Source organism: Thamnophis sirtalis, unplaced genomic scaffold (assembly GCF_051295495.1).
Source record: "Thamnophis sirtalis isolate CommonGarterSnake01/CBP01778 unplaced genomic scaffold, rThaSir2_p1.2 scaffold_9, whole genome shotgun sequence".
Taxonomy (NCBI): Eukaryota; Metazoa; Chordata; class Lepidosauria; order Squamata; family Natricidae; genus Thamnophis; species Thamnophis sirtalis.
Window position 1 is genome coordinate 34896139 of NW_028261389.1, and position 22847 is coordinate 34918985.

The window sequence follows — 22847 nt, forward strand, 5'->3', positions numbered from 1 at the left end:
GGAATTACATATTGCTGGTTCTTTGTCATAGTTACTGAATGCCATTTCTCCCAAACAATTCCAACCAATATATCCCAACCTAATTCCCGTCTTCCATTAGCAATAACAAACAGTACTTCAACGGAGCAGCATATACCAACTACATAAATATAACTAAAAACCCTCTGTTGAGGAAGCAGGAATTTAGGAATGGCCTAACTACATTGATAAGAAATAAGTGTGAGACAGATTAGAAAATACAAGATAATACAAATATATTACAAGCGTAAAAAACTGCCCAAAGATTAGCATGCTTAAGAACTAACCATTCTGTCACTTTTAAAAATCAGCAAATAAGAAAATAAATGATAAAAATTTGATTATCAGTATATCCAAAAAATGATGTTGCTAAATATTTTTAGGATATAATTTTCACTCTTGGTTTGACGTTGTGCTCCATCCTGAAAACCTGCACATTTTAAAAAATATTTATCTAAAGAGATGATTTGATATTTAAGAAATCCTACTCTCAAAGAGAAGTGAGACATGGCTGTGAATATTTTTTTTTAAAAGGGTAGAGCTAGAACAAAATAATTACTAATTAAAAATTACTTGTGACATGAAGTATCTTATTTATAAATCTATCAAACTCATACATAATCACTCTCACCTACCAGCATTTCTGACAACCACCCTAATTTGGCCTGGAATTTCTATCACCAAGCGTAGCAGTTATTAGGTGATCATTTTGATAATGTGATTATGGAGGTGCTGCATTATCGCAGGATTAATGCAATAATCCCACCACACTAAAGTAAAGATATATTCAAGTTGTCTTATTGACATCTGAATACTCAATAGCAATGTAAGCACACACTTCTGAGATAGATTACAATAGACTTCATATATCTACTTACAGATAGACAACCTCCTTAGATTGAAACCCAAGAAGTTATAGTATATTTAATTCTCTTTAGTTTACTCAAAACTTTTAAATATTGAGACATTTTAGAAACCTAATAGGAACATATATGAATGTCACTTCCACAAATATTATAATGTTGAGCATAGTCAATAACTTCTATTCTGCCATTGTAAACTACATACTCTCTTTTGAAAGACCATTGTGATTATATAGATTTCTTTCTCAAACAGCTTACCTGTTTTGTTGACTTTTTAAAGCCATTAAAAATTTTCCAAGCAAGTTTGTTGCCACCACTAGCAATGTGCCGACCAACATCAAATTCCCTGGTTACTGGATTTCCCATGACTGCACTTGTGACATCTGCAGTCACTTTTGTAACAGTGCTCTTCAATTTATTTAGCATCAACTCCATTGTTATGGCAATTCTGCAGCACGTTTACCTATAAAGGAAATAATTATTGAAATTGTTTTGGAAATTTTATTAAAACAAATAGTAACATTTACTTACTAAATATGTTACTCACTTTCATTATTTAAATGAAAGCTTGATGTCACAATAATATTTTTTAAAAAATATTTTTGTATCCCTTTTTAAATTTGAACAATGAACAGTTAACATTATTTAAATATTAAAACACATTTTAACATTTAAAATGTTAAAAATGTCCAATATTTGTTTGAAAACTTTCACTGATGGAGCACTCATGATTCCAAGAGGCAGACTGTTTCACTAACTCTCACAGTCAGTTGGATATTTCAAGTTGGTTCTCTTTTTGGAAAGCTGTTTTCTTTGGAATGAATTCATATTCTCTTCCCTTTCACAATTCTTTAAATATTGAAGTATTGCTATCACGTCTAATCTTAGACTTCTCTTGTTCAGGTAAACACATATAGTTCTTTTTATCATTATTCATAGGATTTAACCTTCAATCTCTTCATCATCTTTCTTGTTCTTCTCTACACATTTTCCAATTTCTCAGCATCATTCTTGTATTGTGATATTCTAGATGTAGTCTGACCAGTGCAGCGTAGAAGAGCATGATTACTTCCTGTAATCTCAACGTATATCCCTGTGATGCAGCCAATCATCACATCGGATCTTTTGACAACTGTCTCACACTGAAGAAGTACTCTCCATTCTACCTTGTAATGTTGGTGTATTGACTTCAAATTTGCTAAAATACCATTTGTCTGAAAAATATTTAAAAATATTTAAGAGCACTGGGTCTAGAATAGAATTCTAAGATGTTCCATTGCATACTATTCTTCATCTAAACACAGAGCCATTGGTTATGTGCCATCAAGTCATTGGTGACTCTTAGTAACTTCACACATAGATTTTTCTCTATGATGAATACCTCCACTAAAGACTACATATTGGGTACAATTGTTCCACCAACTGCCATTTTATTCTTTGGGTCACTCAAGAGAGTTGATTAAGAGCACTGTTTGGCAATGGTTCTGTTTCTTGTTGAGGGGGGCAAACTTGTATGGTATTAGTGGAGGAAACTGAATCTTTGGATAGTGTGGTATGATGTACCTCAGGGTACAGTTTCTCCATTTCTTTTAAACACCTACATAAAGCTGCGGTGAGGTCATCATTTTGAGATTTTATGTCATCATGATGATGATGAATCTCAACCTTAAGCCAAACAGGAAATGCAGTCTTGAGATGCATACAGGCAGTGTATGTCAGCCCTACAAGGTAGACCAGGCCACGTAGACCTAAAACTACTTTCATTGAGATTAACTAGTGCAACAGAATTTTGCAAGGCTGAATATGCTTGTCCTCTTCTTCCTTTTACTTATTATGTGCGTTAAGATGGTGCCTATCTAAGATGTTTTTTATACCCCTCCTCCTTCATCTGGCCTTCTGCAATGTTTATCTGCTTGTTACTTTGGTAATAAATCTTCTTCAGTCGACATTTTCTTTAATGTACGACTGAATGAAGTTGAACAGATTCATACTTAATCCTAATAAAATGAAACTGACTTTGTTACAAAGTTGTTCTATATTCATGATTGTTCCATTTACTGATTTCAAAGATGCGGTAGTGCTGCCAAAGAGCAGACATGCAATCTGGGGGTTCTCCTTGATATATGATTCCTGATAGAAGAGCAGGTGGAGGCTGTGGTCAGAAAGGCTGGTTATCTGACAACATTCACTTGATGATGATATTTTGATATGAAATTGGAATCAGCTACATTAGTTTTGAAAAAATAGTTAATATTTTTCATATTACTTTTATGAAGAATGGCCTAAAAGGTTATGGTTTTTTATCATATTTTTTCACTATATTACAATTTTATATCTTCATCACGCAGTTAAAGTTATTTGAATTGATTTGTCTCCTAACCCATCAAATTATATAAGTGTTTTCCAACCTCAGCATCTTTAAGATGCATGGACTTCAACTCCCAAATTCTCCTGTCAACAATTCCCAATCACCTGACTGGGGAATTCTGGAAGTTAAAAGTCCACACATCTTAAAGTTGCTAAAGATGGGAAACACTAAATAATATCATTGTACCTGGCAAAGATAACTCTTTATTTTTCAATTTTGTTCTTGAAGCATTGGTCTCTTCTAATAAACAGAGTTAAGATATGTAGTGACACTCAGCATGCTATATATGTTTTGTTATATGCTCAGGATATAATGACTTTTCTTGATAATTATGCAAGGTTATTACTAAAGCTTATTCAAATCAAATGGCAATACAGTTTATGCTGAACAAGCCTAATCTGCTGCCTCCAAGATATATTATATTTATAGACTGGGGTTTACAATTTGTGCAGATACTATCAAACACTTGAATTTATATAGTTTTCAAAATAAGTCATAAAATGTTGAATTAAAGCTAGTATTAGCTGTATATTTGAACTGTGGAATACTATATCTACTTCTGGAGAATCAGTGATTCCAGTTGTTACAAAAAAAAATGATTTAAAATGAAATTATTTCATCAGATGAAATAACTAGGCCATTTAGAAAAATGTTTAAAATGGAGGAAAATGCAGTTTTATTGATTTCAACATGTCAGCAAAAGTTTTGGGAATGGAGCTATATTTCTGAAATGGAGCTGTATTTCTGAAACATGGATATTGTCATTTCAGACAGAGCTATATTGAGCCTGGGACATGGAAAAGAGGATAATTTTATGAACTGTAATTAAGAATTTTAAGGAATACATCTATATGACTATTATCTATAATAGCCTATGTTCTAAAAATGAGAAGATGAAACAATATATTTCTATGTGGTCTATGTGGTTTCTTTCTTCACAGCAAAGCCACTCTTTCCCCCATATGCTTTTTTAATGTTTGTGCTGTACCTTTTTGTTATTTTATTATTTATGTGTGCTTTTCCCCCCTTTTAAATAGAGCCTCTGGTTGGACTACCAGCTGTGAGTTTTCCAGATGAAAAGACTATGAAGTTACTGACTTAATGGCTCTTGTTGTCCCAAAGCTAGACAATGGTAATTTGGTCTACCTGAAACTGCTTTTGAAAATGATCTATATCTGCAGCTGATATAAAATGCAGCCGCTTCCCTATTAAACAGTATTTACTGATTTAATAAGAGAAGAAAAAACACCTCATCCTAGAAGCGCTGATTACTAGCAGGCTTTGGACTTGATTCAAAATCTATTAACTATAAAATCCTAAAAGATTTAGTCCCTTGTAAATTTCAAATGATGTGTTCTGGGTGAAATATGCCTACTCAATGGGTGGGGCACTATAAGTATCCCTCTCCTGAGACAGTAAGGGGATGTAAGGTGGCTTTTCCAGTAGCAACATCCTCATTCTAGAAAACAGTAATCTGCCTCCTGAGATCAGAATGCCTCTTTCCACCTTTGACATTTAGGAAAGAGTGAAGAGAGTTCATTTTTGTAGAGCCTTTTAAATGAAAGGTGCCCAGTAGCTGACAAGAGTATAGGAAGATAAGGATTTGTTTTCTGCTTGAGTAGAAGCATACAAATTATGAGAGATATCATTTATACACATCATATACAGAAATTATAATTATGAAAATATTTTCAAGTCATTTAAGGATATAGAAAATATTATGGATATAAAAATTAGTACAGCTGTAATCTCCAGAAATTAAGCTTAGGAACCTGCTGTAAGAAGCATGCCTGCAGCTCTATAGAGATGCCAGGCTGAATTTTTTCTTTCCAAACAGACTACCCCAAAACTGCTTTATGTGTGACTTAGGAAGATAACATATCTGTGAAAACAGTTTGAATGTACCATTTTAAACTGAGAATAGAACAAACAAAATATAATTATGTAGTAAGGTGTTCAATTATCCTGCATATGACTTCAGCTCATCATAACAACAAAAGCAAATTTGGGAATAATTGCTCTGCTTTTTTAAGCCTGGAAATAAGGATTTCAATTCTGTTATTTTCAATGTGAAGTTAACTAAAATATACTTTTGACTGGAACATCAGTAGCATTTTGGATATATGGTAAAGGCAGTAATTTCTATTTAGCTGCTTCCATATCTCACAAGAAATCACTTTTAGTAAGTTGTCAGAAAAAGGTTCATAAGACCCATGACTCATAAAAAAGTAAAGAATTAAATTTCTGTGAACCACTACTTTTCAAAACAGGGCAATCCCATTAACTGTTTTGGCTTAAGACTTCCCAAGCAAGTTTTCTCAGAGGGTGCAATAAGTGGACACTTAAAACAGATGAAATATACTCAGCCCATATTACTTTTATGCTCAGTTTGGTATTTCAATAAACATACAGATTTTTCCATTGTCCATTTTAAAAATAGATTAATCAACGATGGAATCACTTAAGAGCAAAAGTGCTTCTATTATTTTTTTAAAAAAAACGTTGGTAGTTTTTGAGATGTCAGACAAGATGTACGAATAGCAGCCCATTCTTTCGGATAAGTAAACGCCTAAAACAGATATGGGATTTTCACCGTGTAAGCAGAAGGCTGAAGCAGCCCTTCCTCTTAACCGGAAGAGCCTGTTAGTTAAGAAGCTCGCTTTCATTACTCTTTTTTTTCCGCCACGTCGCTCCCGACAGATCGAGAAAAACACCTTAGCAGAAGAGACCGTGGAGAGGAATAACGTCACCCAACTCTCCCTGTCTCTGTCTACCCACATTACACCATTCGGGCCCGCCTTGCGACTCAGGAGGGAGAAAAACGGGGGGCCCTTCCCCGTTCCAAAATTTTAAGGCCACTCTCCGGCACCGGAGACCCGAAGGCGGCCCTCAACCCGGCTCACCTCTCCCTGAAGAAACGATTCAACCCCACTGTGGGGCGTGGCTGACCAAGTGCAGACCAGGCTCGGCTACGCCATGGCGACCACCTCATCCGCCCCAACCTGACCGGGCTCCTTCCCCTTTGCTTCCGCCGCCTGCCTCTCCTGTTGTCACTGCGAGAGAAGCAGGAGATGGGCTCAGGGCCGGAAGTTGTTCCAGAGGAAGCCCCGCCCACCGCTTGCGCCGCCAACGGTAGTTTCAGTGTCAGGGGAGCTTGATCGTCTGTCTGCTCAAGTGGTTGGCCTTGGAGTGAGGCGGTCCGGGGGCTTCTGTTATCGACGCGTTCCATTCCCCAGGCGAGCGTTCCTCAGAAGTGCTTCAGCTGCAGCTTTCAGACGAAGGCGCTGTAACTTCCCTTTCGGTTTTGGGCTCTCCTCTCACCGCGAAGGCTGACTTCACCCCTTGCAATATAGGGCATAGTTTTAGCTTACTGTGTGGTGGCTTAGTATATTGCATGAGCTCTGCCAGTGGTACAGGTAATCCTCGATTTAGAACGTTTTGTGACCGTTCAAAGTTACACCGGCAGTGGAAAAAGTGAATTATGATCATTTTCACACTTATCACCATTACAGCATCCTCATGGTCACGTGATCAGAATTCAGACGCTTGGCGACTGGTTCATATTTATGTCCCTTGCAGTGTCCCGGGGGTTGTGGGATCACCTTTTGCAACCTTGTGACAAACAAGGTCAATAGAGAAGCCAGATTCACTTAACAACCAGGTTACTAACTTGACAACTGTAGTGATTCACTTAACTGTGGCAAGAAAGGTCGTAAAATGGGATAAAACTCACGTAACTGTCTTGCTTAGCAACATAAATTTTGGGCTCAATTGTCATAAGTTGAGGACTACCAGTACTTTATTTAATAAACAATGTATGAATTGTGAGTATCCAAAGGAACAGGAGAGCAAATTATATATGCAATTACCTCATCACACACATTATTTATTTATATATTGTATATACTGTGATGAAATTACATAAATGTATACTTTAGTTATCATTACTTGCATCAGCCGCTGCCACTTGTTGCAGAAATTGCTGATACAAACTGATTATATAATCTCAGATTCTGAAGATCAGCATGAGACTGACTTACTATGATAGAATTATGAGAAGATTCAGGTTTTGTGGATCATGGATGTAAAGTCCAAGATGCATAAACATCTTGGCATTGATGGTTGCTTCTTAATATAATCTTTTGTCTTAGTATTTCTGAGGAGGCTGCTTATTTTAGTATGTACTGTAATAAAGATTCACACTTCGTCCTAGTGGTGACATTGACAACAAACAAGGATACCATAGACCCATAATGGCGAACTTATGTGTTCCATCCCCAAACTTCCGGTTTGCGAGTTGGGCTGTTTTCCCTGAAGCTTCCAGAGGTCAAAAAACGGCCCAACATGCAAACTGGAAATCGGGAAATGGGCTGTTTTTGGCCTCTGGTGGGTGGTGGAGGCCGTTTTTTATTTCCCCAGGCTCCTAGCAAGTCTCTGGAGTCTGGGGAGGGTGAAAAACGAACCTACTGGGCCCACTGGAAGTTGAAAAATGGGCCGTTTCTCGTCTCCGGAGGCCTGGGGGGGGGAGGCTGTTTTCGCCCTACCCCAGGTTACTAGAAATCCAGGCACACAGCAGGGGGGGTGTCATGCACACATGCACGGCGTAGGGGCCATTGTTATGGGGGCAGGCAACAGGAGTGGGCACAATAGTGCACATCCTCGTGCTTTTGGCACCCTAGGTGAAAAAGGTTCACCATCACTGCCATAGACCCCAAAGGTGCTTTTTCAACCATAGCTGAATTACTGAATGCTATCAAGCACTCTAATCTGTAAGCAAGTTCTGAAGAAGGTAATGCTTCAGATAAATTATTCCTGTTTCTCATGTACCTGCCTGAATTCTGGAAGGGATCACATTATCCATTTCATTTTAGATCTCATTAATTCCCTAACTTCTGTAGAATCTTGTTCCAAAAGATAACTTTGAAGACAAGAAGTCATCGAATACAGCTGAATAGAAACAGCCTCTTCAAAAGCCAGCACATTACCATTTCTTTTGAAACTAGTGGCATTTCACCTCCCCTAAAAGAAAAAAATATATCTCCTGACTCCAGCTACATGAATTCACAACCACCCAAAGGACCAGGTTATACATATTTATTCCTATTATAAGTAAAACATATATATGAAAAACAGAATACCTGTAGAATATTATTGGAACAAATGTCTATTTTGAAACACATCAGGCATTGAAAATTTTGTCAGTCCCCTCCACAACTACTTTTCTATATTCAGATTTGAACTCACTTTGTAAAGGATTTGGAGAAATTACCACAAATTTATAGAACAGCAATGAGGGTTAGAACTTTAATGAAGACTACAAATTAAATTCTATGTGGAGACATTAATGGAGCTAGATACTAATAACCTTGATAAAGCTGAAGCATTACTGTATGTTATACCACTTTTCTATTAAACTCCAGAGAAGAGGATATGGATTTAAGTTACAAAAACAGATTTTAACTGAATGTTAGAAAAACCTTCCTCACAAGTAAATCATAGTGGGGTCTGGAAAGCTGAAAGTTACCCTGGGATGTTTTCTAATCCAAGAGGACAGGAGTCCTCTTATCATTTCACACAAATGGCTGTCAAATCTTTGCCCTTTGTTAACATGAAAGCTAGACAGTCTGAGAGAATTGAAACCGAATCCCTACATTAAGCATGGATCTAAACTCAATAACTTGAATGGCCACTTCCAATTTTAATTCCTTGGAATATTTCTCTATTAAGAGAATTGACACTGCAGTTCGTTACCTTTGTCTTCAGCTTAGTAACTGCTGCCCTTTTCTTTCACCAGATCTAATAAAAAGGACTTCTGGATAAAATTACCCATTTATTAAATTGATCAAGATTAAATATTTTTTTAAAAATGAACTAGCTTTCTTATACATACATTTGAGTTATACATAATTATCTTTCTAGAATCCAAAATTAAGCATTCATATATATACATTAAAGTTTCATATGTACTGTACATTTAAAAATTTGTAATTCATCTCTGCCACAAAATATTCTGATATATTAACACTTCCTTTAAGGAGTTATTTCTAGTTATTTTCATTAGAATTCATATATCTACCATGAATTCAGTGATCAGTAATAACAATATATACATATATACATTTGTATACTCATGTACACAAATAAGTACACACGCACATAATCAGTTCATCAATATTGGTTATTCTAGGGCACAGCACCAGCTTACAACATACAGTATCACTACAATGGACAATCTACATCCGTGATGGCGAACCTGTGGCACGCGGAGCCATTTGTCAGGACACGTGAGGAATTGCCCTGTCAACTGGCCAGCACACATGTTTTTCGCCCTCTGGAGGCTTCCCTGAAGGCTCCAGAGGGCGAAAAAACTGGCCCTATGGGCAAACCGGAGGTTCGGGAATGGACTTCCGGTTTGTTTGTAGGACCGTTTTTCCCCCTCTGGAGCCTTCAGGCTTCCCTGAAGACTCCGGAGGGCGGAAAACAACCCTATGGACAAACCGGAAGTGACTTCCGGTTGCTTGTAGGGTCGTTTTTCAGCCTCCGGAACCTTCAGGGAAGCCTCCTGAAGGCCCCTAAAGGCTCAGGAGGTCGAAAATCGGCCCTACGGACAAACTGGAAATCGCCATGCCCGAACTTCTGGGTTCCCTGTAGGTCCGTTTTTTGCCCTCTGGAGGCTTCAGGGAAGCTCCTGAGGCCTCTAGAGGGCATCGGGGGGGGGGGGGGCAGGGAGGCTGTTTTCGCCTTCCCCTGGATCCAGAAAACCTCTGGAGCCTGGAGAAAGCGAAAAAACGTGGCAAAAATGGGAATCGGGTGGGATTGCTGATCGTGTGCATGCACATAGGCGGGAGGGGCGCACACATAGCATTATAGGTGTGACACGCTGGCGTACAACCTCCCTGTGCTCCCCCTGCTTTTGGCACGGCAGCCAAAAAAGGTTTGCCATCACTGATCTATACAACACTTATATGGAAGTACTTTAAATATCAAATTTTTCTTCACATATGCTATGCCCGTTTTCTTCATAGTCTTCTCTTGTTACTACCATATCTTCGAAATCATCATTTTCAGAAATCAACTTTCCACCTTCCCAGGAATAAGTAATAGGACTGAAAATAAATAAAACAGCCTTTTAAAAGCAAGCTATATAAAATTATGAATTGATATTCATTTACATTAACCATACTAGGAAACATTACTTGTATAATGCATGTACAATAAATATGCTTAAGACCAAGTTGGTTATGATTAATTTAGTTGTATTCCACAGGGGAAATGAATGGAATGATTACAAGTTACACCTACCCATGTGAGCAGATAAAACCAGAAGCAAGCATGTGAAATTGTGTACCTTGATAGAATATTTATTAAATGGATGATGAAGTTTTAACTTATGTATTTGCTTAGAAATGTCATGAGCAAGACAGAGTTTGTTGTGAGGGATGAATCTTTGTTGGAAGAAACAAAAATTGATGTGTGTGTGCTTTTTCCAATTTCCTATATATTGTAAATATAGAAGTGAGAGCTGGGTATCATAACTTTCAATTGTGTGGGAATGGTTTAAATTAAATGCATTTGTGGCCTCCTCTTCATTAGAAAGTAAAGAGGTGCCTCAGATATTTTCTAATCTAACCTTTGCCCAAGACACAAATCCTTTTATCATCTTGGACAAATGGCTGTCCAAACTTTACCTTTTGTTAACATGAAGGCTAGACAGTCTGAGATAAATGAAACTGGATTGCTACATTAAGTATGGTTTAAACTCAATAACTTGAATGGTCCCTTCCAATTTTGATTCTTGGACCATTTCTCTATTAAAACATTTGACACTACAGTTTAATACCTTTGCCTTCAAAGACAAAGTGTAAGTATAAATGAATACAAAGTGAGTCATCAATATGAAAGAAGTAGGTCGGGGGTCCTTGGTTTATATATGAAACATCAAAGACGTAGTCACAATACAAAAATAGAAACCTCTTGCCACAGATTAAGAACCACCTTCTCTTAGATTTCAGTAAAAGCCTTAAAACCTGGCTATGCCATGTGGCATGGAGTCCTGAAGTAGAAGCTGTTGGTGGAGGTGGTTGGTGCACTATTAGAGAAGGCAGCCCTACCTCTTCCCTCCAAAGCCTTGCTTTTTTTAGCTTGTTTTAGTTTTTGTAATTTATTCTTTTATTTATAATTGTCAGATGTTTGTCTTTTATCTTGTCAGCTCTCACAGTTGCCTTTAACTGTGAGACAGTTGGCAAATAAATTTGATTGATTGATTGATTGGTAGACCAAAAGATGATAGAGATAGCTAGATAAACTAAGATGACGACTAAATAAATAAATTGAGCAAAAGGGGAAGACTGGTAAAATCATTGGTAGACAAAACAGATGAGAGCCTGAAAAAGATGTGAGAATTTTTAGGAAAAAAGGCAATATATAAAATACTACATGGATATTGTGGAATTAGAATACGTTCATTCCTAAATTAATATTAGAAAATTTAATATAAACATTGAAAAATCATATTTTAAAATTAAGAAACTTTGTCAATTGAAGACTACTTACTTCTCTGGTAGAACAACTGAAACCTCATAATCTGTTGGAGTGAGGCATCGAACCTCAGAATAAACACGATCTCTAAAGCCAGGGAACAGAGAATTCCCACCAGTTAAAACAATATTCTTGAAAAAATGAGGCTGCATTTCTGTGGACAAATAAGATTAAGATAATTTAATATTCAGAATTGATCTGTTTGGTTTTATGGTAAAAGAAAAAGCAATTGCCAGTTTAAATTTGCCTGAGAGAGGTAGAAATAATTTAGATTTATCTTTTTTTTTTAAAGTAAAAATTGGGATTATTGCTGATATTATGGAGTTCTGTAAGTGTAACAGGAACAAAAATCTTAATCTGAGCTAACCATATACCTAATGCATGTGTGTCATTCCCTTAATAGCAGCCATCTGATAGGCTTATGACTGTTTTTAACCTGGAATAAACACATGAAGGCATTCCTACCATCATCTTAATATTTACCTATTTTACAAACATAATAGCTTATTTCCACAAAAGGCTAAAGCCTGTATTTCAAAATACTTGATTTAATTTACTTTTGTCCAGCATACTTGATTACACTGGTATGTAATTGCTGCATTTTTACAATAGCATATTAATACTAACAATGGTTTCCTATGTAATGTGTAATTACATTTTAACTAGATATTTAATCATTTGTAATGTTTTATTAAATTTTATAGATGTAGCATCCTTAATATAAATGCAGATAGTCTTAGGGTTACAATGACAATTGGGACCAGAATTTCTGTCACTAAGCGATGCAGTCAAAAATGCGATGTCACATAATCACATAGTTTAGACCACTGATATTAACTGAGGACTGCAGATCATTAAGTGAGCGCTTCCTTGCAACTTCCTGCCAGTTTCCAATAAGCAAAGTCAATAGGGAAGTTAGCTGAATGTTGCAAGTCCCGGGTGGATCACAAGTAGGCTAAGACAGGTAAGTGGTTCAGCTGGATAGGGGAAAATGCATGGGTGGCTGTCATGCAGTCTGAAAGATGCCTAATGGAGGAATGTGAAAAAATGGCTGTTGAAGATGGCATGAACATAGTGGGGGGTGGGGGTGGCTGTGGCCAAGTGTGTGAGGATGTGTGAGTGACTGTCAAGGTATAGCACAGATATAGCAAGACCAAGGTTGGCTGCTATTGGATGATCCGGCAACCATTTTGAGTGTGGTGCTACAAGTGGGAAAATGTGTCTGAGGGTGTGCTGGTGGTGGTTGGGAGGAGTGTGTTCAGATACCGCAGTAAGGGTCCTCAGGAGAGAAAGCCACTGGAATGTGAATGACTTGCGATTTTCCTGCAAGCTTCCCCAGATTTGAGTGTGGAAACCCGATAAGGAAGGCCACAAATGGCAATCACATGTTGTGGGATGCTGCAACTGTTGTAGTGTGAACTGGTTACCAAGTATCCAATTCATGATTGCATGATCATAGGGTTCCTGGGACAGTCAGAATCTTGAGGACCAGTTCAAAGTATTACTTTTTGGTGCCATTGCAACTTCAAATGGCCACTGAACGAGTGATCATTGCTTGAGAACTACCTGTAATTATTGCAAATATCAATATTCAAATAATTGTAAACAATGAAGCCATTGCCTTTAAAACTGTAAGCTACTTAAGCAAAATAAAATGTTTTGTTGTGCAATATACTTCCCAGATGGATCCTTGAGAATGCAACACCATTTTAATAAATGTACCTTCTGGCAAATTCTGAATTGAATAAACAATGGCTTCAGGAATTCCCATTTCTTGAATGCCAATATCTGAAGGATGGAGGAGTATTTCTGGAACTGCAAATCGCTCATTTGTAAGACGAAGTATTTGTTCACCAGTTTTGTACTTTCCACTTAACACCATTTCTTCTCTTGGCTACATCAAACAATTATAAAACACATAGTGGTAAAATCTATATTTTACATTTAGTGTTATTCAACTACTGTATTTAATAACAGCATACAACAAATTGACAAATGTTTGTCATTTACTTGCATACACTGAAAACTTTAAACACAGTTAAAGTGATTTTATTACCTTACAAAATCCCTTTTTTATTGTGCTGAAGTCTGGTAAAACATAGTCCAACATCACTGTATTTTCTTCTTTCAACCTGGAACAGAATTCATTGAGAATGCATTAAGTAATTACTTAAAGTTTCTCAAAACAATTTCTCCACAGCAATTTTATATTTTATTTTATTTATATTTTAATATAACATAATACTATAGTGTTAATAACTTGAATACCCTTGAAGAATGAAATGGGCTTTTAATGTGATTATTAGGTAAATGCTGGAAGTAGAAAAATGTGTAACACATCCTTGATTTTGAATATGATTATTTCTTCTATTTAAAATATTTTAGGTCACCTTTATGGACAAAAATGTCTAGAAAATGACATCTACCTTCTTCCAAGGATCAGATCACAAACTGAAATCCTAATCAAAGGTCTTCTCAAAGATCTTAGTCTCTCCTTCCAGATTTGTATGATGGGGGCACAGAAGATAAAATATTCCATACATACTCAAAAGAGTATCTTTTTAATTACAAAAATGTCAGCCTAACCAGGTGGCTTGCATTTTAGAATTAAGCTCTATAAATTTCTAAACTTTAATAAGCAACACTTAATCAAAATATTTAAAAAGACCATACTTGGCAATCTCCATATCCTTGAAAAAGTCTTGTGAAACATAACATACATCTTCTTTCACTTGATTAATCACATGAGTTTCATCCATAACATGGAGCTGCCTAGAAAAATTACAAGAAATTTTTAAAAGGTTATTCTGTTTGCTTTGCCAGTTTATTATAAGTGTTGAAGGACATTTACTTAACTTTGTATTTCATAGTTCACTGCAAGATTAACATTTAATGTTCTACAGATTTACTGTATTTTTTGGAGTATAAGATACACCGGAGTATAAGATGCACCAAGATTTTGAAGAGGTAAATTTTAAAAAACGTTTTTGCACTCTGCAGACCTCCTAAACTCTCTGCACGGCTCATTTTTTGTGAAAAACAGGGCACGCAGAGTTTGAAAGGCCTACAAAGTGCTCCTGGGGACTGGGGAGGACGAGCAAAAAATGGCTCATTTTTCACAAAAATGGGCCTGTTTTTTTGCAAAAAAAGAGAGGGCATGCATAGCCTTTAGGAGGCTTGTACAGGGGAAAAAAAATGGGCCTGTTTTTTGCAAACCCACCCAAACCCTCTGCACGTCCATTTTTGTGAAGGGAGCGGGGTTTCCAAAGGCCAAAAATGCTATATTCAGTGTAAAATGCACCCAGATTTTCACCCTCTTTTTTGGGGGGAAAAGGTGCATGTTATACTCCAAAAAAATGGTATGTTTGTTACTAAATTTAATGGTAAATTGAGGAATTAAAATCACAATCATTACAGTAAGTTATGGTTAAGGATTCGTTGGGCAACCCTGCTAAACTTCATAGCTGCTTGAATCTGAAGGATATGGCATATCCTTTCCAAGATTCGTACAATGAGTTCATAGGTAGATAATCAGAGAGCTTGAAACAGTTTTAGAAGTCATCTATTCCAATCTCCTTTATTTCCTTTCTTATAATTTTAGCTATTGGCTTTGGTTTTGCTCTTAGGAACAAGAGAAAGTAAGTCCTACATTTCCTTCTATGTAAGATCTTCATATATTTGAAGACTGCTAATTTCTTGGAAGACTAAACATAACCAAATAATTTAACTTGTCCTCAGGCTTGCTTTTCATACTCCCCCCTGAATTTACTTTGCCACTGTCCATTTTTGATCTGTAGTGACCACATTTGAATAGTTTTGTAAATGGGTCTTGATTTGGGCAGAATAAAACAATTACTCCCATGATCTGGACTTTTCTCCCATTTAATGTACATGCTAAGCTTGTTAGCAAACACAATTGAGACTGGCAACTTGGTTGTTAAGTGATCACTAAGTGAAACCATTACTGTGCTATTGATCTTAATTCAGCTTTCCTTTGCTTTATAGACCTGTGAAGATCATAGTGTGAAGATTGGTCATAAAGTTATTTTTTATCACCCTTGTAATCAGAATGGTGCTACATGAGACAGTTACTAAATGAGGACTATCTATACTCTTGACTATAAAAAGCATTTGCTTTTTTAGTAACTGCACCGAATTCCTGGTTTATGTTTAACTAGTGGTTAATAACAACAGAATAGAATCTATGCATATATTATGGCAAAGACAAGTCTTTTCCAACCTATATTTGTGCTATACATTTTTCCTACCAAGATGCAGAACTTTATACTTCTCCCTGATAATATCAATCTTAGTAATTATAGTCCACTTTTCAAGATTTTCTAGATCTTTGGATATTGTCATTCAGTCAATTATCAATCTAACCAGAATCACCTAGCCCATATTTTACCATTTTATTAAAGAGAATATCTTGAGACATTCTGTCAAAGTTTTGTTGAGGTCCAGTATGACCACAGTAACCCTCTGATTTATTTAAGTAGCAATTCTCCCAAAGATCATAAGGTTAATCTAGCATGATTTGTTTGATGATGGAGTTCAGTAGGGTACTTTTACAGAGTCAAAATAAATGCTTTACCTGTAAGAGATTATTTCCTTTAAATGATTGGTTAAGAGTTTTCCTCCAACATTAATTCTGGAAATTAAAAATAAATGTAATTTATTTATTTGAAATTTTCATTTATTTTTAAAACAAAATTTCTTTTTCATGACTGCTTAAATGTTTACCTTATTATTGCTTCCTTCTTCTTTTTACTTCTACAGTAAGGCACAATGTGTGTAAAAGAATATCCACTATCCACAATAATACAACACAATTCTGATGGGTTATCTCGGAAGTATCTATGGGCACTAAGAGCTCCAGCTGAAACATAATATGCCATATTATAACTATTTTTATTAGCAGACTGACATAAAAAAATTTTTATGTGTTGAATCAATGTCAGGATGAAGAGCATCATCGATTTTCTGGGCAGTGGACAATATCACTCACCATTTACTCTGAGAACTGCTTGGAATTGGTATTCTTCAAATAATATTTCATTCATAGACTCTTGAATTGAGCTAAAGTTGAAATAAGGTTCTGTGATGATTATGTTCGTATCAATAAAATCTACCTGCAAAGGAAAACATTTCAAGAACTGAAAGTACTTTTAAAATAAAACTTCAGACATAACAACTTCCTGATATTAATTCAAAATCCATATTAAAGCTATATTTTATTATTAAATTGACCCACATAGTGCCACTAAGTTACTGTTCTAAGCAAGTTTTAGATTGTATCTAGGATTCTCTCAAAATTGCTGAATATAATGAACAAACCATTTTAAATATATTTTCCACAATAAATTAATGTCAATTGGCAGTCCATTTTCAATATTCAAGAATACCCACAATGACCAGTTGCATAATTGGACACAGCACATTTGAAGCTTTAAAACTGAATGGTATCCACAGATTATCCAAATCAAAACTTACTTTCAATCATTATTAATGTAGCAAATGTTTTAAATATCATGATCTAAATGCCTTTTGCACCTGTCTTACTTCTATATTCAAGGTAAAGAAAAATGCAAGTTACCTGATACATTTCTTTTCCAAAAAGATTATCCCATACTTGTCTCTGAACATCCCAGTTAACCAAGTATCCCTATTTTAAAAAAATAAATAAATATGACACTTGCATAATTCCAATTTTTCAACCAATATTTACTGGACATATGTATTACTAAAAGAAATCAAAAGGGAAATTCATTATATTTTGATTAAAATGTAACTGCCCTTCCTCTGTTCAGCTGAATGAACATCCATATAGGATGAATATATATTTAAAAGAATTAAGTGGAAAACAAAAAAATGCATATATTGAGACATATTTCTAGTTACCTTCTGAAAAGGGAGAATATAAAAAAGTCCAGATGGATCTTTAATTTCATCCAATTGGTTAGCTGTAAATGTTTTCAAACGAGCAGTCTTTGATCTGAACTGACAATTGGGAATGACACTGTGGGATGGAAAAAAAATCTAATGGATTCCTAAATACATATTTAAACAAGCTGTCATCTGTAAGTGAACAAAGCAAATAACAAAATACTGTCAATATCAAAACACTTCAAAGGAAATGCTCTATTAAGTTAAATATTTTATTAGAGTTGGAAGCAGCAAATCAATGCAACCAAAAAGGGGCCTAAAACGCAATAAAGTTTCCTATAGTTAAATTCTCAGTTCCATATTTTTCAAGATTTCCCAAATCAATTACGCATATTTTCTGCAAAAAAGCCTGATGATTTTATCGCAGAAAAGCCTTAAAAACACAAATGAAACTCAGAATTTAAAATATTATTAATGCATTTTTTGAGCATTACACAAAGACAAATTATCCAGAATCTATTTGGAGGATTGGTTCCTGTGCATCAGAAGGCTGCAAATAAACTAAGTATGCTTGAGGCGTATTTGCAAAAATCGTTGATCCATCTGTAAATAGAAAACAGATTCTTCCAAATTCCCCTTGGTGGAAAACATTTTATAATGAACAACACAGTTCAATAAATTACGTTTTCGTAGTTTAAAAAAAACTGGGCGTTTGTTAAGGAAGTTTGGGAATATTTCTCTCCATTCACGGTAACAATACATCCGGATCCATCCCTATATGAAACATGAAAGAAGCTCCATAGATTAGTCCTTAATTGTCCTAAAATGATGTCTCTGAACACAAGCTTTCATTTTGTCCATAATTGTTTCGAGCGAAAAACCAACCTCACCTGACATGAGCATGGCTGTACCCGATCTTCGCATTATAAGCGCCGTTATCCAACACGAGCGTCGCCATTTTCCTTTCATGTCTGGGTTCCTCGACTCCGCCCCATTGCCTAGAACCACCACCACCCTCAAACCTCCGCATCAGGCGAGGAAATTTCCCTTCCCTGGCTGTAGGCTACTATTGCAATATGTTCCCACGAATGGGAAAAGACCCATAGAGATAACGAATATCGCCAAAAACCTGAGATACATGCATATAAAAATTATTCTAATTTATAGCCCTTCCGGATTAATTATTTTAGTTCCGGGGCGGAGGTGAAACTAGTCCATTTAAACAAGACGCGGTAATATATAAAGCGGTTCTTCATTCATTATAATGTATGACTTATTAGGAGTAATGATTTCATTTTAAGAAAAAATGTTCGCACATTCAAAAACTCCAGGTCATTGCCATTAGACTGGCATGAGAACGGAGAATATAAAAGCATTTTCTGCGAGCGACTTCTAACGAAATTTAAACCGGAATCAATCCTATCTTTATAGTAACATCAAATGCTTTGTACATTGGCGGAGTTCTATTTTTTCCCAGCTCCCCAATTCCTATTAAATATATATTTTATTACACAGGAAGGCTGGGAGGTGGGGTGTCAATTGCTTGGGGCACGATTTTGCCAGCTTTATTTTCCCCAAAAGTTAAAATACATTTCTCCGTTACTCTAAGTATAAGTAACTCAGTATAAGTTTGCCACCTAATGTTTGTTTGCATTTATAAACAGCTACAAATAACCTATACAATTAAGTGTTTTACTCTACCCTATATTTCTGTATTTATACCCAGGTAAGAACACATTCCTATTTAAACTAGCTGCAATGAGATTAAGCTATTCAACTGGATCACACATGTGAATGTGATGCACATTGCAGACTTTAAAAATACATTTATAATTTTATATTGTTTAATAGAAAATCCCACTGGATTTTTCTTAGAGTCTTGTAATTAACAATCCCTTTCTATGATTATCTTCAATACAGGGAGACTAATGTTGGGTAGCTTCATATTTGTAAGCTAACAACATGTAAAAGAATATTATTGACTAAACTGGTTGAATTTCAGAAGGTGACTCTACTTATAAGTTTCTACAATTAGAAGATCAAACTATAAAAACAGGAATACGGTAGAGGTGGATTATAACTTGGAGAAAAAAACTGATTCTAGGAAAAGGTAGAATGAGTTATAAATAAATAAGAATAACATTCAAAACAGTAATTGTTTACAGAATTATAGACTTACTGCATTTTTAAGGAATGCACTCAATGCTAATTTATTGTGGAAAGTATATTTTAAACATTCATTTCATTCAGCAATTTTATGAAACTCCTAGATATTTTTAAGTCTCCCAAAACATTACAGAACTAGAAGCAGTTCTAGTTAATTGCTAGAATTGATCTGGCCTCAAAATACCTAAGTGAGACTACATTTTTGTACATATCTTAAGACACTTTTGGTTTGAAGAATATTTTATTACGATAATATTTATTGCTATATCCTGAATCATCCTCAGAATGGCTTTTTCTAGACTAGAGGAAGTTTCACCTGAGAGAAACATAATATTCAAAACTTCTCCAAAATATTTGATTATATTATTGATTCATTTTGTTATTTATTTATTTATAAAATTTATCTTACCTGAAGGTAACGGGGTGACTTGAAATCATAAAAGATAAAAATTGTATAAACTAAAACGTAAATGATATAAAAACAAACACTGCAGCCCAATTAAAGATGGGGATGATGGGAGCAGGATGGGGGTGGATGGGATCTGTTGTTAATCTATGCTGTTCCATTTACAGCCCTTACTCTGTGGTGGCAAGATGTCCCAGAGGGCAGGTGCAGCGACAGAATTCCTTTCTCTTGGACTCTACTACTTGGGCCGACAGGGCCCGCAACATGCCTTCCCTGCCGCACAGGTGAAGCTGGTCAATCCCAGTAGGATGAAACATCCCTCAAGTGGCCAGGACCCATGCCATGAAGGGCTTTAAAGGTGATTACCAACACCTAGAAATGCAACCAGAAGTGGACTGGCAGCCAATGCAGCTCATGGAGCAGTAGTGTTACATGGGCCATTATTTGGACCCCAAGAACTGCCCATGCTGCTGCACTCTGCCCCATCTGTAGCTTCTGAATACTCTTCAAGGGTAGAGCTCTTCCCCCACCATGTAGAGCGCATTACAACAGTCCAATTGTGAGATGAATAGGGCCCGAATGACATTTGTTCATCACTACTTCAAGTCAAACTAATTTATTGAATCAATAAAGCAAAAGAAAATCTTATTTCTTAAATATTATTGCTTTTTCTCCATTATCCATCTTTCCTGGGAATGAAAGTCTGCATTCACAACAATAACTGTTTGCCAGACTGTTCCAAGAATGGCAGCTTGGTTGCAGGACTAGGATTATACAACTCGCCTGTCTGATGCAGCATCTTCATATAGGAGCGATGCAATCCTTGTCATATACAGATTTGACCAAGATCCTCCTCACCATAGAAAAAAAAGTTAGTCTTTTATTCAAAATGGGTAGGAAAATTCTGAAAAGAACAGAGGAAGAAGCTATGAATAATCTTTAAAAAAAACCTGAATGACAACTAGAGGGCAGCAAAGAAATATACAAACTGTCTTTTGTATTCTGCTATAACTCCTAAAGTTCTCTTCTAGAAAATCAAGCTCACGTGAAGTGTTAATACCACTTTATAATGCCTTGGTAAGGCCACACTTGGAATACTGCATTCAGTTTTGGTCGCCACGATGTAAAAAAGATTTGGAGACTCTAGAAATAAGAGTGCAGAGAAAGCAACAAAGATGATTAGGGGACTGGAGGCTAAAACATGAGGAACGGTTGCAGGAACTTGGTATGTCTAGTTTAATGAAAAATAGGACTAGGGGAGACATGATAGCAATGTTCCAATATCTCAGGGGTGGCCACAAAGAAAAGAGAGTCAAACTATTCTCCAAAGCACCTGAGAGCAGAACAAGAAGCAATGGGTGGAAACTAATCAAGGAGAGAAGCAACTTAGAACTGAGGAGAAATTTCCTGACAGTTAGAACAATTAATCAGTGGAACAGCTTGCCTCCAGAAGTTGTGAATGCCCCAACACTGGAAGTCTTTAAGAAGATGTTGGACAGCCATTTGTCTGAAATGGTATAGGGTTTCCTGCCTAGGCAGGGGGTTGGACTAGAAGACCTCCAATGCGGCGTTGTTGCCACACTGGCGGGCCGCTCATGTGTCCTTGGCCGAATTGAAAGGAAAACACCAGGCAGAATTCCTCGGGATGAGCGAGCTTTGAATAAACATCGAAGGTCTCTTTTATTAGAAAAGTTAGTTACAGCGTCATCAAAAAGGAGCGTATCAAAAGGCATATATAATCACACATGGTACAAGTAAACTAATGAAAAATCACAGCATTCTACAAATAAACCAATAGAAAATCACATCATGGCAAAGGGTGGGCAAAGGGGGAATAGAAAGTTACAACCTAACAGAGGGAGGGGAGACGGGGAATCGAAAGTTACAAGCTACATGGCATAGGGGGGAGAAGGGGCAGGTGTGGGAGTAACTGGCTCACATAGTTCATGAGGCTGCATAGTGAGTCCTGACCGTCTAGGCCGGAAAGATGTTTCTGGTGCAATCTTTTTCCATCCCTGTGTCTGTGTGTGTTTCAGGCAGGCAAAACCCGCCCTGCACACACACACACACGGATGGATACCAACATCTCCTCTGTTTTTGTTTTTTAAAAGGCAGCATCTCTCTCTTCGTCGCTGGGCATGCGGAAGGGATCTTTCCCCATGAAAGGGGTTGACTGTTCATGTAACTCCATGTGGTTGACAATGTGAATATTCTTCTGTGGAGCCAAGCTAGAGAGTATATTCTTACACATTGCAAATAAAGAGGGTACACGTTGAATACAGCAGCACAACAGTATCAGCAAAGCAACAAGGGTTATAATAGTCTTGACAGTATTTCCCAACCAGCTAAAATTGGGTAGCCAAGAGGTCAGCCAATCCCACCAGGAGTCTGAGGCCTTATATGTTTGTCTAACTGCTTGAACGATATCATGTAATTTTTCCACACTGGTTTCAATTTCTCCGGACTGGTTCAAATAATGACAACAGGTAGCATTCAACCAAACACATAGGCCTCCTTCCTTGCTTAACAAGTAATCCAGAGCTAATCTATGTTGAGTTAAAATTCCAGCTAAAGAGTCAACTTCCGCCTGCAGGGCTTGTAG

General features: G+C 36.5%; 2 protein-coding genes across 3 annotated transcripts in view; both read right to left on the reverse strand.

Moving 5' to 3' along the window:
• The window catches only part of SCYL2 (SCY1 like pseudokinase 2), a 34157-nt gene extending 27832 nt beyond the window's left edge, over positions 1-6325 (reverse strand). Inside the window, exons 1-2 of one of the 2 annotated variants that reach the window (XM_014064722.2) lie at positions 6153-6325; positions 1140-1344 (exon numbers count right to left, since the gene is read on the reverse strand). In XM_014064722.2, coding sequence (XP_013920197.1) covers positions 1140-1316 — 177 coding nt within the window. In that variant the 5' untranslated portion in view covers positions 1317-1344; positions 6153-6325. The remainder of the gene's footprint in view (positions 1-1139; positions 1345-6152) is intronic. The other variant, XM_014064723.2, reaches the window with a different exon arrangement.
• Positions 6326-10043: 3718 nt separating this feature from the next.
• Positions 10044-18839, reverse strand: ACTR6 (actin related protein 6). Its single transcript, XM_014064735.2, has 11 exons — positions 18564-18839; positions 17689-17806; positions 17384-17452; positions 16796-16919; positions 16531-16666; positions 16382-16438; positions 14461-14559; positions 13844-13919; positions 13510-13681; positions 11803-11941; positions 10044-10355 (listed from the first exon to the last, which is right to left on the reverse strand). The coding sequence occupies exons 1-11, from the start codon at positions 18701-18703 to the stop codon at positions 10226-10228; spliced, it is 1260 nt and encodes a 419-aa protein (XP_013920210.1). The 5' UTR covers positions 18704-18839; the 3' UTR covers positions 10044-10225.
• Positions 18840-22847: the final 4008 nt, after the last annotated feature.